The 18,511-nt window shown below is 52.2% G+C and overlaps 1 protein-coding gene across 6 annotated transcripts; it reads right to left on the reverse strand.

Annotated features, from left to right (window-relative positions):
- Positions 1 to 318: 318 nt before the first annotated feature.
- tmem174 (transmembrane protein 174) lies at positions 319 to 17,957 on the reverse strand. 6 transcript variants are annotated; one of them, XR_011949030.1, is made up of 5 exons: positions 17,533 to 17,550; positions 15,735 to 16,402; positions 4,525 to 4,718; positions 2,096 to 2,201; positions 319 to 587 (listed from the first exon to the last, which is right to left on the reverse strand). XR_011949030.1 is itself a non-coding variant. In XM_072516121.1 (5 exons), exons 2-4 carry the CDS (start codon positions 16,376 to 16,378, stop codon positions 2,118 to 2,120), a joined length of 885 nt encoding a protein of 294 aa, XP_072372222.1. In that variant the 5' UTR covers positions 16,379 to 16,402; positions 17,943 to 17,957; the 3' UTR covers positions 319 to 587; positions 2,096 to 2,117. The 6 variants fall into 6 exon arrangements, 5 of the variants coding, with proteins under 5 accessions (XP_072372222.1, XP_072372218.1, XP_072372220.1 ...); XM_072516121.1 differs by lacking the exon at positions 17,533 to 17,550 and adding an exon at positions 17,943 to 17,957 and having other exon boundaries at positions 4,562 to 4,718; XM_072516117.1 differs by having other exon boundaries at positions 4,562 to 4,718.
- Positions 17,958 to 18,511: the final 554 nt, after the last annotated feature.

Genomic DNA, 18,511 nt, shown 5'->3' on the forward strand with positions numbered 1-18,511 from the left:
ATGCTGCCTTTGCCAATGATGCTCATATCCCAAGGACAAATAGTTTTTAAAAATCAGTTCATCACAAACAGCTAATATAGATGCTGGCGGAGCGTGGAAGTGGCAGGGTCCTGATTGGATAATTTTCTTTCACTCAACCTAAGGAATTCAGATTGTTTCAGCTATCGTGGAAGCAAAATGGAACACATCTGGCATTTGGATCGGTTATTTTCTATACTATACAGACAACTAGTTTGTGAAATGAGCACAATATACTCCATAATGAAAAAGTAGCTCATGGGGATAGTAACACGATTTTGTGCTATTGAAAAAAATCAATTCTTTTTGCAAGTTTGCAGTTGCCAATGTAATGTAGCACGAATAACATTGAACAGAAAGTTGGATGTTATTAAAGTTAGAGTGAGGAAACAACAATAATAAACATGTTTGAGTCATATATTGTAGTTTGATAAAGCCAGCAGAGTTAATATTCTGTAGTGTCCTCACTCGCTATGGGAAAGATCTCATCATATGAAGGTGGCGGAATGCTATCGGGAACTTCATCAACCGTTAACGTGGCTTCTGATTCATCTTGGTTTTCCTCTGTCCTGTGGAGATAAAGTACAGGAATAAACACAAAATTATTCAAATCATGATAAAGTTTCGCTTGATATCAATTTTTCAGTAAAGATCGAAACATAGGAATAATGAAAACCAGCGCATCATTGGATTGGATTGGATTGGATTTAATGTCATGTGTGCCGAGGTACAGTGAAAAGTATTGTTCTGTGTACAGTCCAATCTGATCGTTCCATGAAAAAAACATCGGACATACATCAATACAAAATGTAAATACATAGGCACAGGCATTGGATGAGCATACAGAGTGTAGTACTACTCAGTAGAGAAGATCTGTGAACAGACCAGTTCAGTCCATAAGAGGGTCATTCAGGAGTCTGGTAACAGCGGGGAAGAAGCTGTTTTTGAATCTGTCCGTGCATGTTCTCAGATTTTTGTATCTCCTGCCCCATGGAAGAAGTTGGATGAGTGAGTACGCCAGGTGGTAATGTCTTCGATTATGCTGCCCGCTTCCCTAGGCAGCGGGAAGTGCAGACAGAGTCAATGGATGGGAGGCGGGTTTGTGTGATGGACTGGGCTGTGTTCATGACTCTCTAAAGTTTCTTGCGGTCTTGAGCTGAGCAGTTGCCATACCAGGCAGATATGATGCTCTCTATGGTGCATCAGTAAAAATTGGTAAGAGTCGGTGTGGAAATGCTGGATTTCCTTCGCGCCCTGAGGAAGTATAAGCACCGTTGTGCTTTCTTCATCGTAGTGTCGATGTGGGTGGACCAGGACAGATTGTTGGTGATGTGCCTACCTATGTTTATGATCATGATTGTTGTATCCTCAATATCGACGCTTAGAGTGTAAACGGTAAAGAAGGCTTTAATAAGCTAAGAACTAGCCTGGTGCCGAGACGTGTGCTAACAGCTACGCCGCCCACAAGGCGGCCCTTATATACGTCTCCCAGATGTTGCAGAGCCAGAGGTGGAGACCCCCATGGTTCCAAGCCCGGTCTTAAAGGGGACATCACCATACATGATGATAAGGGTACAGTATTACTTCACATTATTCTTCACATTCACCCCCTGTTTAAAAAGGTCCGGCGGGGGTGAAGTGCCATCATAAGTCCATTCGTCTCGGTGGCCTGATCGTCCTTATCAACCTCCTCAGCTCGGGCGGTGGTGCGGCGGACATGGACATCTTATTTGAGGGTACGTCGGGTTTCACGGCGGTCGGAGCCTTGGTCTGGGTCGGGGTAGGGGAACGGGGCGCAGGGGGAATAGGTGGGGCCGGGGGTAGCGGTGCCGGCGCCGGTGGGGTGTGTAGAGGGGGGGGCGCTAGGGGGCGCGCGCGGTAGGTGCTCACCAACGGGGAGTGGGGCCGGGAGTGGGTGTGTTGTAGGGGGTGCCGGGTCCTGCAGGGGAGCGACGTGGGAAGGGGCGTCTGTAGTGGGGGAACCAGCGGGTGCCAGATCATGGAGGGAAACTGTATCTTGCCTGCTGTCGGGGTACTCGACATAGGCGTAACTGGGGTTGGCGTGTAGTAATCAGACCTTCTCGATCAGGGGGTCCGTTTTATGGCTCCTCGTGTGCCTCCGGAGAAGAACAGGTCCCGGAGCCATCAGCCAAGGTGAAAGCGAGACCCCGGAGGTAGACTTCCTGGGGAAGACAAACAATCGGTTGTGAGGGGTCTCATTCGTGGCCGTGCAGAGGAGCGACCTAATGGAGTGTAGGGCGTCGGGCAGGACCTCCTGCCAGCGGGTAGTTGGGAGACTTCTCGACCGTAGGGCCAGAAGGACAGCCTTCCACACTGTCACGTTCTCCCTCTCCACCTGCCCGTTTCCCTGCGGGTTATAGCTGGTCGTTCTGCTCGAGGCGATTCCTTTGCTGAGCAGATGCTGACGCAGTTCATCGCTCATGAATGATGTACCCTGGTCACTGTGGATATAAGCGGGGAAACCGAACAGGGTGAAGATGCTGTGCAGTGCCTTAATCACGGTGGCTGAGGTCATTTTGGGGCAGGGAATGGCGAAGGGAAGCGGAAGAACTCATCGATAACGGTGAGGAAATAGGCATTGCGATTGGTGGACGGGAGGGGCCCCTTGAAGTCCACGCTCAGTCGCTCAAAGGGCCCGGAGGCCTTCACGAGCCGAGCCTTGTCTGGCCGGTAGAAGTGCGGTTTGCACTCTGCACAGATCTGGCAGGCCCTGGTCAAGGCCTTGACCTCCTTGGTGGAGTAAGGTAGGTTGCGGGCCTTGATAAAGTGAATGAGCCGGGTAACCCCCAGGTGGCAGAGGTCATTGTGGATGGCTTGCAGGCGGTCCTCCTGCGCGTTGGCGCACGTGCCGCGCGACAGGGCATCTGGGGGCTCGTTGAGCTCCCCTGGACTATACTTGATATCGTGTAGGTGGAGAGTTCGATCCTCCACCTCAAAATGTTATCGTTTTTTTATTTTGCCCCGTTGCGTGTTATCGAACATATAGGCGACCGACCGTTGGTCGGTGACGAGGGTGAACCTCCTACCGGCTAGGTAGTGCCTCCAGTGCCGTACAGCCTCCACAATGGCTTGTGCCTCCTTCTCGACTGCAGAGTGTCGAACCTCAGAGGCGATGAGGGTCCGGGAGAAGAACACTACTGGTCTGCCTGCCTGGTTGAGGGTAGCAGCCAGGGCGATGCCTGACGCATCGCTCTCTACCTGAAAGGGGATAGTTTCGTCCACCGCGCGCATAGCGGCCTTGGTGATATCGGCCTTGATGCGGTTGAAGGCCAATCGAGCCTCAGACGAGGGGGAAATATGGTGGTCTTTATGAGTGGGCGGGCTTTATCCGCATATTTGGGGACCCACTGGGCGTAGTAGGAGAAGAGCACCAAGCACCGTTTGAGGGCCTTGAGGCTGCGGGGGAGGGGGAGTTCCTTTAGGGGGCGCATGTGGTCGGGGTCGGGACCTAGGACCCCGTTTTCCACGACATAGCCGAGGATGGCTAGCCGGGTTGTGTGGAAAACGCATTTTTCCTCATTATAGGTCAGGTTAAGGGCTCGGGCGGTCTGGAGGAACTTTTTGATGTTTGCGTCATGGTCCTGCTGGCCTTGGCCGCAGATGGTGACATTGTCCAAGTATGGGTATGTAGCCCGCAAACTGTACTGGTCCACCATTTGATCCATCGGCCTTTGAAAGACGGAGACTCCATTTGTGACGCCGAAGGGGACCCTGAGGAAGTGGAAGAGCTGGCCAGCTGCTTCGAAGGCAGTACAGGGGCGGTCTTTTGGTCGGATGGGGAGGTGGTGGTAGGCGGATTTGAGGTCAACCATGGAAAATACTCGGTATTGGGCGATCCGATTGACCATTTCTGTTATGCGAGGAAGGGGGTACGTATCAAGCTGCGTGAAGTGGTTTATGGTCTGGCTATAATCCATGACCATCCATTTCTTATCCCCGGACCGGACTACCACCACTTGCACCCTCCAAAGGCTGTTGCTAGCCTCGATGAACCCCTCTCCCAGTAAACGCTGGACCTCTGACTTGATAAAAGCCATATCTTGGGCACTGTACCGCCAGCTCCTGGTGGCGACGGGCTTACAGTCGGGAGTGAGGTTCGCGAATAGCGAGGGGGGTGCGACTTTCAGTGTCGCAAGGCTGCATACCGTGAGCGGGGGCAAGGGTCCGCCGAACTTCAGTGTCAGGCTTCGGTGGCTGCACTGGAAATCCAGTCCGAGCAGCAGGGGGGCGCAGAGGTGGGGGAGGATATAAAATTTGAAACGGGTGTACTTGGCGCCCTGGATCAAGAGATCCGCGATACAGTACCCCTTGATTTGTACCAAGTGGGACCCGGATGCAAGGGCTATGGTTTGGAACGCGGGATGGGTGTGCAAGGAGCAGCGCCTTACCGGTTCCGGGTGAATAAAGCTCTCCGTGCTCCCGGAGGCGAAGAGGCATGCATAGGGTGAGATCTTAGGAAGGATCTGCAGGAGAGGGGTAACTCACTTGCTACAGGGACATTAGCGTTGCATCGGACTCTCACTTGTTTGCCGCCTGCCGAACTCCATCGCTGCCATTGCGCTCTCCTCAGCCTCACTCGTGAGCTGCATGGCCCTCTCCTCAACTGGAGTCTGGACCCAATAGTCAGCAATGCCTTCTCCCATTTTCTGGCGCTCTTGCATATTATGGGTCGTCTTATCCTTGGGGACACAGAAAGGACATAGTGAGATGCTGGGAGGTGAAGGGGAGTTGCTCTGTAGCTGGTGTCATGAGTGTCCAAGGCTCCTGGCCATAGAGGACTATACATGTGTGGGGGTTTGATGGAGGGTGGATTGTAAGGGAGATGCAGGCAGGTGGTGTGCTGTTAGTCTCGAGGGGTTTGGAAGTGATGTGAATAATGAGGGACGGGAGTGATGCCAGGGGCACAGAGATGTGACTCACCCGAGATGCCCTAACGAGGTGTGGTAGTCACCACTGATGTATATATTAGGTGATTTGAGGTAAGGCCCTGTACTACAGGTATGGGGGTAGTTCCCTGCCTGCTGGCTCCGCCCAGTAGGCGGAGTATAAGTATGTGTGCTCCCCTACAGCAGCCATTTCGCCAGCTGCTGTAGGAGGCCACACATCTTAGTGTAATAAAGCCTCAGTTGCATTCAACTCTCGTATTTGTGTAATTGATCGTGCATCAATTTATTACGCTAAAGTTTTCAGAAGATGGACCTCCGCATCAAGCCGGATCGCCTGCAGCTGGATCCGTAATCAGGCAACGCCAAAAAGGACTTTGAACATTGGCTAGCCTGTTTCGAAGCTTACATCAGGTCTGCACCAGACCCAATTCCGGAAGCTCAGAAGATTCAGATCCTCTACATGCGGCTGAGCTCCAACGTCTTTCCGCTTATCCAGGACGTGCCGAACTATGACAAAGCCATGGCGCTACTGAAAGAAAACTACGCTCAGCGGACTAACATGCTTTACGCCAGACACATCCTCTCCAAGGGCAGTCAACTCCCTGGTGAGTCAGTAGAAGACTTCTGGTGTGCTCTAATTCCCTGAGTCAGAGACTGTGACTGTCAGGCCGTCACGGCCACAGAACACTCGAACTTGCTTATGAGAGACGCTTTTGTTACGGGGATAGGGTTAGATTACATCCACCAACGCCTTTTAGAAGGGGCCACGCTCGACCTCGCGGCCAAAGATCTTGCACTCTCACTGACGGTCGCCTCGCGCAACATTCAGGCCTACACCCCCGGCCGTGCGGCCCACCCCTCCTACGCATCGCGTACTCCGCAGACGGCCGTCCCATCGGGGACCCCACTCAGCCAACCCCACGTCTGTGCCGCGTGGTAGCCAAACAACCCCGGAGACCCAAATGTTACTTCTGTGGGCAGCCAAAACACCCCCAACAACGCTGCCCAGCCCGGAGCGCGCTTTGCAAGGCCTGCGGCAAGAAGGGGCACTTTGCGGCGGTGTGCCAGGCCCGTTCAGTCACCGCTACTGTTCCGACCCCCCCCCCCCCCCGTATGGCCAGTGGGCGCCGCTATCTACCCCCCCCCCCTCGGACCACACACGGCCAGTGGGCACCGCCATCTTCACCTTCCTCGGACCATGTCCGGCCCGTGGGCGCTGCCATCTTGTTCAACCCCCATCACGTGCGGCCCGTGGGCGCCGCCATCTTGTCCTGCCCAGGAACATCAAGCGCCGCCATCTTGTCTCTCCCACGGCACGTGCGGCCTGTGGGTGCCGCCATCTTACCAGGACCCATGCCCCCCGGGAACCCCATCGTCTGGCACCATCGATGATCAGCCGTGTCTCACCTCGGTCACGATTGACCAGTCTCGCCCACACAACCTAGTAACCCTCTCTACAAATGTGAAAATCGATGGGCACGAGATCTCCTGCCTGCTGAACTCAGGGAGCACTGAGAGCTTCATTCATCCCGATACGGTAAGGCGCTGCTCCCTCGCGGTACACCCCGCCAATCAGAGACTCTCCCTGGCCTCCGGGTCCCACTCCCGTGGCAATCCGGGTGTACTGCATAGCCACTCTCACTGTCCAGGGGGTGGAGCTTACCGTCTTCCGCCTCTATGTCCTCCCCAACATCTGCGCTGCCTTACTACTCGGCCTGGACATCCAGTACAACCTCCAGAGCCTAACATTGAATTTCGGCGGGCCCCTAACACCCCTTACTGTGTGCGGCCTCGCGACCCTAAAGGTCGACCCACCTTCCCTATTTGCAAACTTAACCCCAGATTGCAAACCCTTCGCCACCAGGAGCAGACGGTACAGCGCCCAGGACAGGACCTTCATCTGGTCCGAAGTCCAGCGACTGCTTTGGGAAGGCATCATCGAGGCCAGCAACAGCCCCTGGAGAGCCCAAGTGGTAGTGGTGAAAACTGGGGAGAAACACAGAATGGTTGTGGACTACAGCCAGACCATCAATCGGTACAGGCAGCTCGACGCGTACCCCCTCCCACGCATATCTGATATGGTCAATCAGATTGCACAGTACCGGGTCTTCTCAGCTGTGGACCTTAAATCCGCCTACCACCAGCTCCCCATCCGTAAAGCGGACCGCCCATACACTGCCTTCGAGGCAGATGGCCGCCTTTACCACTTTCTCAGGGTTCCTTTCGGCGTCACCAACGGGGTCTCGGTTTTCCAACGGGAATGGACCAAATGGTCGACCAGTACGGGCTGCGGGCCACTTTCCCGTACCTTGGCAATGTCACCATCTGTGGCGACGATCAGCAAGACCATGATGCCAACCTTGCCAAATTTCTCCGTACCGCCACTCTCCTCAACCTCACTTACAACAAGGAGAAGTGTGTGTTCAGCACAAACCGCTTAGCCATCCTTGGCTATGTGGTCCAGAACGGAGTTTTAGGGCCCGACCCCGACCGCATGCGCCCCCTCATGGAACTCCCCCTCCCCACTGCCCCAAGGCCCTCAAACGTTGCCTGGGGTTCTTTTCTTACTACGCCCAGTGGATCCCAAATTATGCGGACAAGGCCCGCCCACTCATCCAATCCACTCTTTTTCCCCTAACGGCCGAGGCTCACCAGGCCTTCAACCGTATTAAGGCCGACATCGCCAATAACGCGATGCACGCAGTCGACGAGACGCTCCCCTTCCAAGTCGAGAGCGATGCAACAGACGTCGCTCTGGCCACCACCCTCAACCAGGCAGGCCTGTGGCATTCTTTTCACGAACCCTTCATGCCTCCGAAATTTGGCACTCCTCCGTCGAAAAAGAGGCCCGAACCATCGTTGAAGCTGTGCGGCATTGGAGGCATTACCTGGCCGGCAGGAGATTCACTCTCCTAACTGACCAACGGTCGATAGCTTTCATGTTTAACAACACACAGCGGGGCAAGATCAAAAACGATAAAATCTTGAGGTGGCGGATCGAGCTCTCCACCTGCAACTACGGGTTTCTGTGTCGCCCCGGCTCAACGAGCCCTCCGATGCCCTACCCCGAGGTACATGTGCCAGCGCACAGGTGGACCGACTCTGGACTACGCACGTCACCCGGGAGTCACACATTTGTACCACTTCATCAAGGCCTGCAATCTGCCCTACTCTGTCGAGGAAGTCAGGGCAATCACTAGAGACTGCCAGGTCTGTGCGGAGTGCAAACCGCACTTCTACCAGCCAGACCATGCGCGCCTGGTGAAGGCCTCCTGCCCCTTTGAACGCCTCAGCGTGGACTTCAAAGGGCCCCTCCCCTCCACTGACCATAACATGTACTTCCTCAGTGTGGTTGATGAGTACTCCAGATTCCCCTTCACCATCCCATGCCCTGATATGACGTCTGCCACCATCATCAAAGCCCTCAACACCATCTTCGCTCTGTTCGGCTTCCCCGCCTATGTCCACAGCGTAAGGGGATCCTCATTCATGAGCGATGAACTGCATCAGTTCTATTGCTAACTTTCTCCTTGGTTCAATTGGCTCTGTTTTATAACCTTTGCTCTCGAGTCGCCAGGTATCTTTATGATACCACCACGAGGTTCCAGTCCGAGTAATGATCAATAACCCAATACACTGATGAGTAAGAATCAAATCAAAGCACATTTATTATACACAGTAATCGCTACTCATGCACAAATTCTACGTCTAAGCTACTTCTACAACTAACAGGCCTATACTTAACTTCAGACTGGCCCACCAGGTCAGGGGAACAAATGGCCTTTCGTTCGGGTTCGGAGTCTGCGGGATTCGAAGTTGCTATGGATTGGTAGCTAGGAGCGCCTATCTCATAGCGAGCGTTGAATTAAGACTTACTTCGTTCGGTGGTCACTGCACCTGGTCACGGTCAATGTTGGTTTGTGTTGCTGCGTGACCCGGGCAGGACGAAGAGGTGAAGAGAGCGATTTGAACTTGGGGCTTAACTCTTATAGTCCCCAGGGGCTTCCCGTCTTTTGGGGCGGACCCTGTACCTGGTCCCAAGTGATTGGACTTTGTCCCAATCGCTTGGTTCGATTTCTCCAATACTGGAGCGGTTCCCTGATCTATGGGCGGTCTTGAGGTGCTCATTCACCTCCTTTGTGTTGGCTCCTGCTGGCGCCGGGGAGTCTGGCTTTGCTTTGTGTATCCCAAATGTTACTTATTGTTCCCGGGGATTGCTCATCAGTATGCAGATGGCTGATACATTGTTATGGTGATGGTCGCTGGTATCGATGTTGTCTGGTCTTTTGCAGAGTTTTAATACACAGCAAGCCTGCACCTGCCAGTTTCTGTCTTGTTGGCTGACTCTCCCATCAGCCTTTGCCGTTAGCCATTTTAAATCGGGAGTTGGCCAATTTAGGTGGCTACAGTTCCTGCTCAGCAAGGGTATCGCCTCGAGCAGGACGACCAGCTATAACCCCCGGGGAAACGGGCAGGTGGAGAGGGAGAATTGGACGGTCTGGAGGGCCGTCCAGCTGGCCATGCGGTCCAGAAATCTCCTGGCCTCCTGCTGGCAGGAGGTCTTCCCCGACGCACTGCACTCCATTTGGTCGCTCCTATGCACTGCGACCAATGACACACCCCATGAACGTCTCTCCCCAGGAAGCCCACCTCCGGGGTGTCGCTCCTGACTTGGCTTGCTACTCCAGGACCCGTACTCCTCCGTGAACACGTATGACTCCACAAGGCGGACCTGTTGGTTGAAAGGGTACAGCTACTCCACGCCAACCCGCAGTACGCCTACATAGCGTACACCGACGGCCGTCAAGATACTGTCTCCCTCAGGGACCTGGCACCAGCTGGTTCCACACACACCCCCCTCCGACACAGCGCCACCCTCCCCTTCCCCGGCGCACCCCACCGCAGCCCCCACCCCAGGACAATCCGTCCTCCCCCTGCCCAGGCCCGAGGATGACGAGGATTTCGGCATGCTCCCGGAGTCACAGAGGACCAGACCGACACTGGAATCGCCGCCACCAGTACGGCGCTCCCAACGGCAGATCAAGGCTCCGGACCAACTGAACCTGTAACTTGAGCGGGACTTCATTTTTCTCTGTAGTTAAAACATGTCCTTGTATATAGTTCTACACCAACCCCGCCGGACTCAATTTTAACAGGGGGTGAATGTGGTCATCACCACTGATGTATATATTAGGTGATTTGTGTAAGGCTCCTGTACTACAGGTACGGGGGTAATTCCCTGCCTGCTGGCTCTGCCCAGTAGACGGAGTATAGATATGTGTGCTCCCCATACAGCAGCCATTTCACCAGCTGCTGTAGGAGGCCACACATCTTAGTGTAATAAAGCCTCAGTTGCATTCAACTCTCGTCTTTGTGTAATTGAGCGTGCATCACAAGATCATTCATCTTCTTGCTGCATTGCGTGCCAGTCCTCCTTGTCATGCTGGCAGCACTGACTCCCTCTGCCATCTCCCAGGCGCTATTCAGGAGGTTAGGCTTCAATCACCGCCCCACTTTCGGGAAAGAGGACATCTCTGTTCTCCTCGATGGCATCAAACATCCTGTCCACCTCAAGACTCCTGAACTGTAAGGGCACAGGTCTTCTTACAGCCATTTTCTTGGCTGGAATGAGAATGTGTGCTGAGGGGCGTGCTTCTAAGCAATTTCAGCTTCGCAGACTCTTTAACGTGAATCCCGGCATTAAACAGATGCCACTGGGGCAGGAAATCGCTTGCATTTCGCAGAAATTTGCCCTTTCCAAGACCTGAATTTGCTCTGAACAGCACTTCCAGCAGGAGCACGAATTCCACACGATTCACTTCTGACAGGAGAACATCGGGCTCGATTCTCCGGCCGCGTTGGGCTCCCGCTTGAGTGCATCTTGGCCAGAGATTGCCAGGAGAGGCCTGCAGCGAGCCTCCCGACAGGCTCCCCGCCTCCCTGACTCTGCGAAGCTTCGCGGGATGTCAAATTCGGAAACCCGCCCCAAATGGGTGAGAGCGAATTACGCTTGCAGGAGTAGGTCGTAAACCTACTTACGACCAACCTGCATGGGATCCAGTGGCCTCCCTCGATTCTCCGGCCTCCCCAGGGAAGCTGCAGCTGGGCATTGATCAGTGCTGGTTCACTCAGACCAGGCAAAACTGCACTCGGGGGTCTCACGGGCCATCGGAGAGTGGTCAGGGTAAGTGCAGGATCGCCCCCTGGCCCTCCCCCAGGAACACGGGCACCTTGACACTGCCCATCTGGCACCTTGGCACTGCCACCCTGGCACTGCTAAGGTGCCCGGATGACACTGCCAAGTCAGCAGGAGCACTGCCTGGGTGCCAGGGTGGCAGTGCAAGGATGCCTGAGTGCACTGCCAATGGCCAGTGGGCGAGGAGGGTCATGCCCATGAAATGAGGGTGAAGGGAGTGTTGAAGGGTCAGGGAGTGCAGCGCAGGTAAGTAGAGGAGGTTGGGGGGATGATGGGTCAGGGTGATTGATGTAAGGGAGCTTGGGGGGGCCTGAAGAGGTATGAACCCCAGTGATCCTCTTGGGGGTTGCGCGATAGTGTCCAAGTATGTGGAGGGTTGGCATTGCCCATGGGTGGGGGGGGACCCACAAGCTCACTCAGAGATCACCCTTTCAAAATGGTGGCCCGTTGCCTGAGTTCAGCTCCCCAGTGCTAAAAAAGATTCTGGGTGTGTTTCTCCGTTTCTGAGACTAAGAGCGTGATCTTCTGGCCACGCTGCGCCAGAAAGGCATCTCGCTGCAGTGCAACGTGGCCGGTGAAAGCCAAGAGACCCGTGGGTGTTGTGGGGAGTGATGGGGTGGGGCCGAGGGACCCTCCCATGTTGCGTTCGGGCTGGGGAGAGGTCAGGGGTTTTCTTTGTGGGCCTCGGAGTCCGGGATGACGTTTAAAAATGACGTCCCGATCTCTCGCTACAAGGGGCAATTCCGGCAAGCGGAGCTCCCCGTTGTAAAAAACGGGGCTATGTGCAGTCTCGGCCGCCCGTTTCCTGTTTAGGCCCCTTATTCAATACGAGTAGGGTTAAATAGCTCTGTGCGAGTGCCGCAAAACACGTGGCTAAATGCACTCGCTGGGGAACTTTATTCCCTTTTGGGAAGATCGCGCCCTAATTATTGATGCCAACGCAGAATACGTGGATTTTTACGACAGAAAAACCGGCGTCTCGCCTGGACCGATTCCACTACTATTAAGGGGCTAGCAGTGGTGCCGCGTGGAGCACAATCAACACCAATGAAAAAAGGTGCCGGATTTGCCGGGTCCGTGATTGATACTCGGGAGGCTGACAAGCTGCAGCCGCACATACACATTACACTCCCCACACACACCATCCAGCCACAAAATTACCACTGGTTCTGCTGGAGCATGCCCATACAGCTGATGGGGTCGGCTAGGGCCAGAGGGCGCCCAGGGGGGTGCCCTTGGGGGACACCTATGCGACCCATGGCAATAAGTTCAAAGTGGGCAGTTAACGGCATACGCAGCTGCATGACTGCCTTGCTGGCTACAACAATAGTGTTCCATGTCCGTCCAGCCCGACCCTACAGCCCACCTCCTTGCCACCCCACACTACCCCCCCCCCATTCTCTCCTCCCCCCCCCCCCCCCCCCCCCCCCCAGCCCTGGCAGAAGCCCTCCCAGCCAGCGGCACAAGTGTCAGCAAACTATGGCAATGTTGGACACCTTCTGTACCCCCTCTGTCCCCCTCAGCAGCCGCCACACCGGTTTCATGTGAACCTCGCCGTCGAGTACTCGGCTCATCAGAGGTGGAGAATCGCAGAGGCCCCGGAGGCTCCGGGTCAGGACCGCTAGTGATATGCAAACGGTGTCTACTGTACATCCATTCCAGAGCACATTGACACCGCTGTCGAGGTTCATTACGATTTCAGCGTCGGAACCAATTCTCTGCCCAATCGCCTTTCCCGAGAGAATCACGACCTTTAAGATGGGCTAAACCGGTAAGAAACTCCCAAGGACCCCAAAACGTGACTAAGGGCGCGATCCTCCAGCCAAGCTGCGCCAGTAAAGCATCTCGCTGTGGCACAGTGTGGCCGGTGAAAGCCGGGAGACCCCGCTCCCGGATCCACCTGGCTTGCAAATCCTCGCGAGATTCAACAGTCTCATGAGACATTGGAAGGAGAATACCGCCCACAATGGGCGGGATCACGTTTTGGCCAATCTGCATATTTGAGCGAGGCACTAAGCCTTACTCTAATGTGTAGATTTCCAAGGTACCTGAGGCTTTAGGATTCAATCCCTTCACCTCAGGGACCTTGGGCAAGCGCTGTTCAGCACTGGTCCCCACAAACGGGGACCAGATAGAACGGCATTCGTGGAGTCTCCCAGGGGATTGGAGGCCCCTGGCTGCATGTCGTTTGGGCAGGGTGGTGTCCTAGCATTATGGGTGGCACCTGGGTACCCTGGCCATGCCAGCCTGACACTGTCAAGGTGTCCAAGTGGCACTGCCAGCTGGTAAGGGCACTGCCAAGGTGCCAGGTTGGCACTACCAAGCTTGCATATTTAGTGCCCATTTGATTAGGCTGGGAATGGCCACTGTGTGTGTTAGAGGAGGGGGGGAGCCGAGGGATCATCCCATGTTGTGGTTGGGCTGGAGGGGGAGGGGGGGGAGTCTGTGATGTTATTTGTGGGCCACGGAGATTGGAATACCATTTAAAAATGGCACCCTGATCTCTCGCTACAACAGGCAGTTCCAGCGAGTAAAAAACAGGGCTGTTTCCCTATTCAGGCCACTTATTCAAGACTAGTAGCGTTGAATAGCCACATGTTTCTCGGCTCTGCAAGTGCGGGAAACACACGGCTAAACGCCCTCGCTGGGGAACATTGTTTCTTTCTGGGAAGACCGCGCCCTGTGTCATTGAATAGCGATGGGGAACTCGAAGGCAGAGCCGGCGGGAAACTCCCTACAAAAGCCAGCCACAAATTAACTTGGAACTTTTTGGGAGAATCGCGCCCATCAAAGTCTCCCAAACGGATAATCCCACCTCTTGGGCGGGATTCTCCGACCCACGCCAGGGGCTGGCGTGAATCTCGCCCCCGCTGGTTGCTGAATTCTCTGGCACCGGAGATTCGGAGGGGGCGGGAATCGCGCCGCGCCGGTTGGCGAGCCCCCCTCGGCGATTCTCCGGCCCGAATGGGCCGAAGTCCCGCTGCTGGAATGCCTGTCCTGCCAGCATGGATTAAACCACCTCTCTTACCGGCGGGACAAGGTGACGTGGGCAGACTCCGGGGTCCTGGGGGGGGGCGCGGGGCGATCTGGCCCCGGGGGGTGCCCCCACGGTGGCCTGGCCCGCGATCGGGGCCCACCGATCCGCGGGCAGGCCTGTGCCGTGGGGGCACTCTTTTCCTTCCGCCTTCGCCATGGTCTCCACCTTGGCAGAGGCGGAAGAGACTCCCTCCACTGCGCATGCGCGGGGATGCCATGAGCGGCCGCTGACGCTCTCGCGCATGCGCCGCCCGGCAATGTCATTTCCCCGCCAGCTGGCGGGGCACCAAAGACCTTTCCCGCCAGCTGGCGGGGCGGAAATCAGTCCGGCGCTGGCCTAGCCCCTCAAGGTTAGGGCTCGGCCGCTCAAGATGCGGAGGATTCCGCACCTTTGGGGCGCCGTTTTTGGCGCCGGTCGGCGGACATCGCGCCGGTTACGGAGAATTTCACCCAATATTTTGAACTTTAGAACTGTCCCTTACCAAGGTAGAAATGACAGGTGATTTATTTTTCCCTTCGCAAAGCACTTTGATTTGATTGATCCAGGAAAAAACAACAAAGCGATGGTGCTTAGATAAGATTTTGTGATTCTAAATGTTTTGTTGCTTTTTCCATGATCATGTTTATGAGATACATTTTCAGTTTTAACCTAAAACTGTGACACAATAACACAGCATAAGAATGAGGCTCATGGGCAGTAAATGTATCCCATAGACAGAACTTTCAATCTAGATTCTGAAGAGAATGCCGGATTTATCAATTAGCAAAGAAGGAATAGTTGACACGTGTCAGAGACGTGAGTTACATTGATGATGCTCACACAAATGGCACATTCTGCACTCATCAAAATAAAATCTGCAAATGTGATGGTCAAAAAAGAAAAACATTTTCTTGAACACCAATATCTTCAGTGTAATCGCACATAATACAGAAAAATGTATTGAGATCTGTGCTCCTCATCTGTCCAGCTCAATATCTACAGATTATTTGGTGCATGTATTAGATTAGTACACTATTGGTATACGTAAAATAATAAAAGCCATTATTCTTCCTTCACAATAGAAAACATTTTTTAAATATAAATTTAGAGTACTCAATGTTTTTTTTTCCCAATTTCGGGGCAATTTAGCATGACCAATCCACCTAACCTACACATCTTTGGGTTGTGGGGGGTGAAACCCACGCAGACACAGGGAGAATGTGCAAACTCCACATGGACACAGAATTGAAAACATGATATGGTATTTGAGTAGCATGCCTTAATATCATCTGTCACATTCTCAAAGCTTTCTGATGACATGGTTAAAAATGGGAATGTTTTTGGTCCATTTCCACCCCAGGGATGAAGCTAGTGGTGGTGTGAGCCTCACAAAGTGGTACTGGGTTCAGACATAAACCACGACAAATAAACTATTGCCAATCAGCACCACATGCTACCAGAAAAAGTAGCTCAACTAACCTCAGCAGTTTTAAAATGAATTTTGAAACAATTTTGCTCTGTGTGTCATGCTGCTTCTCGTTCAATTTCAAAGACTTCTGGAGGAGGTTAAATGCAAGCAATGATATACAGAACCTACCTGATTATTTCGTTCTCTGGTCCTTGGTAAGGTGGGCAATTCTCATCTCCTGTAAAAGTTGTGCTGTCCAGAGGGTAGATGGTATAGTACTGGGGAGGGCATGGTGTTGTCCCTGTAGCACCATTTGGTGGATTAGTGCATTGGGAGTTGTTCAGTGATGGCAAGCAGGTGGTGTTCATGGCAATGCCATCCTGGGCAGGAGATGCGTATGGAGGAGGAATATACTGTACAACAGTAGCTCCATGGAAAGTTATAGGTTGATTAATCCCAGTAAAAACAAATGATTGTCCACAGGGAGTCTGCTCGGTCTCCAATGTACTCTCGTTAATTTGCTTGCAAGTTTTACAAGTTAACATTCGGAACTTGCAAACAGCAATCAGAACAAAAGTGACTCCCACGGAAAGTAGAATGGGTCCTAGTAACTGTGTCCATTCTAAATAAGTAGTACCGTAATATTTAATCCAGCCCATTATTGTGAAAGTTATGCCCACCAGAACCAAAAAGACACCAGAGAATAGCAAGGTGGCCCCAGCCTTGTCACCATCTGACACCTGGACCCCAGGGGCTCCCGGCTGACAGGGAGTCACAGAAAATACATTGACAGGGAAATCGTCCACGTTGCTGCTCCGCTGCTCCATTTGCATTGCCCAGTCAGTGCCGTATGATAGCTCCATGGAAGAAAAAGGGATTGCTAAATCAGTGGGAGCAGGTTAAAGTTCAGTCAAGTTACAAAAAAGCACTTTGGTGCAAGTTAATAATTGATGCAAGGATACTGAAATTCTTGGAAGTTGCTGAACTGGATTGTGTCTTCTTTGCACTTTCCATTTTGATGAGTAAAGCATTTAATGAGGCATTAAATCTACAAGGTCTACTCCAGCATTACCTTCCACCTTGTATACCTGTAGGGAAGACTTACTGCCACAAACTCACACAACTGTACAAAAACACACAGTATAGCCAGATCCGAGTGCAACTTTCTATTACTTGATGGTTTTGTTGGCAAGTTACCCATCCAACCTCATCAGCTATTATCCATCACAGACATTACAGTCCAATCAATTTATTTTATTTAACTGTTACTTTGTTAGCATTTTTTGACAAATAATAGCTTGCATTAACTACAGTAGAAGCAGCAATATTATACGTGCAATTGCTGTCAGACCAGCAGCATTTTCCACATTCTTGCATGATTAGTTATTGTCCATATTAAGTTGTCATCTAATACAATGCAACACATAATAATGTGAATGAAACTGAAAATTATCAATCTGAGCTCTGTTCCCGTGACTGTCTCACTATGCATTGGGAGTAATTATACATAAATAGTTTATGAAATCAGATTAGCACAGAAACCATGCTTGAACAAGCAAGAGCTTTAGATGGTTTAGTTTGGGACAATTTATTACAAACAAAGAGAGCACTATGTTATTTGAAATCAAATTATCTGCAACTAGTGGTTTTTAGAATGCCTCGGCTAAATAGCCTCAGAAATTAACCACACTGATACTGAGGAAAGCAAAGAAAATGAACTGCATGGACGGAAGTAGCTTAGAATGAAAGTGCTGAAAGAATGGGACAAGGTGGAGCTAAGCCATCAAAAATAAAACTGCCTGCTAATGAAAGAAAATGAACTCCATTTAATAGCTCCCTCAGTGCTGCACTGCATTGTCAGTCTGAGTTAGCTACTCAAGTGCTTGATCCCACAGCTGACTGAGACGTAAGAACACTCACAAGTGAGCCGAGCTGACACTACTACTCAACAATCCCTGGGGATTCATGCTGGAACCCAAACTTTTACCTGCATAGGTAAATCTGCAAGACTTTGCCTCTGATTTAGAGGCTCACAAGATAGCAGCATGGATCACAGAGTCAGCCATTAACTGCTGCCTACACTCCCATTCCGTGAGGCCTCACGCCATGGTGTCCATGAAGAGGAAAGGAATTAGCAGTCAGGTGACAAATGGATTTGAGTTTAGCACTTATTAGGTGGACACTGCTGAAACTCCATGGGGTGTGGAATATGTAGCGCAGTTTTCATGGCACTCAACTAGCAACCGAGAGGTGCAATTTCAGAGTGCTGATTTTAATAAATCTGCCGATTTGAGGCCTAGGGGCAGGAAAGTATAGTAACCATGGCAGCTGTCTGCTTGTTGTAAAGACCCAATTGCGTCAATAATCTCCACCAGGGAAGGAAACTTCCATTATTACAGCTTATCTGAAAAAAACAGCACCCACGACACAGTACAACACAGAGTGCCAGCCTCGATGCTGCATGGAGTGCACTTTTCACCCATCTGCTTCTGACTCAAAGAAAAGGCTGCCATTGAGCCCAAACTGACAGTTAAATCGTGGATTATATATGTGAATTTAGATTAAATTATAACTGTGTTTCCTGAGGCAGAGCATCCATTTCTTGTTGTTCATTAACATACACTTGTTTGAATATGATCTCTCGCCATGAATCATGTAAATAAGTAGCTTAACATTTTTGCCAGCTTTCAAGTGAAGTCCTTAAAATCCGATGATCCATATCAAAGAATTAAAAAGGAATTTGGAGAGTTGCCCCACTGGCTTAATTGTTAAATACTTGTACATCACCTGGTGAGATATTGAACCAGTTTTAATCCCTGGTCTGTGCTAAATTAGCAACTTTCAGCTTGGAAAGGGGCATGTGGCAAAAAGTCAAAATCACTGTGCAGAAATCCCGCCCCCTTGGAAAGTGTAGATGTCAGAGACAGAAAATCTTACAGATCTTTAGAGAAATGGCATCAAATTGG

This window comes from Scyliorhinus torazame, chromosome 9 (assembly GCF_047496885.1).
Source record: "Scyliorhinus torazame isolate Kashiwa2021f chromosome 9, sScyTor2.1, whole genome shotgun sequence".
NCBI lineage: Eukaryota > Metazoa > Chordata > Chondrichthyes > Carcharhiniformes > Scyliorhinidae > Scyliorhinus > Scyliorhinus torazame.

Excerpts from the sequence above, each read along its gene's own strand:
- tmem174 (XM_072516117.1), bottom strand. Across the intron at positions 4,719-15,734 it reads CCAGAGAACGAAATAATCAG|GATAAGACGACCCATAATAT; the intron begins GTAGGTTCTGTA and ends TGTGTCCCCAAG. Across the intron at positions 2,202-4,561 it reads GTTCGGCAGGCGGCAAACAA|GAAGTCTACCTCCGGGGTCT; the intron begins GTGAGAGTCCGA and ends TGTCTTCCCCAG.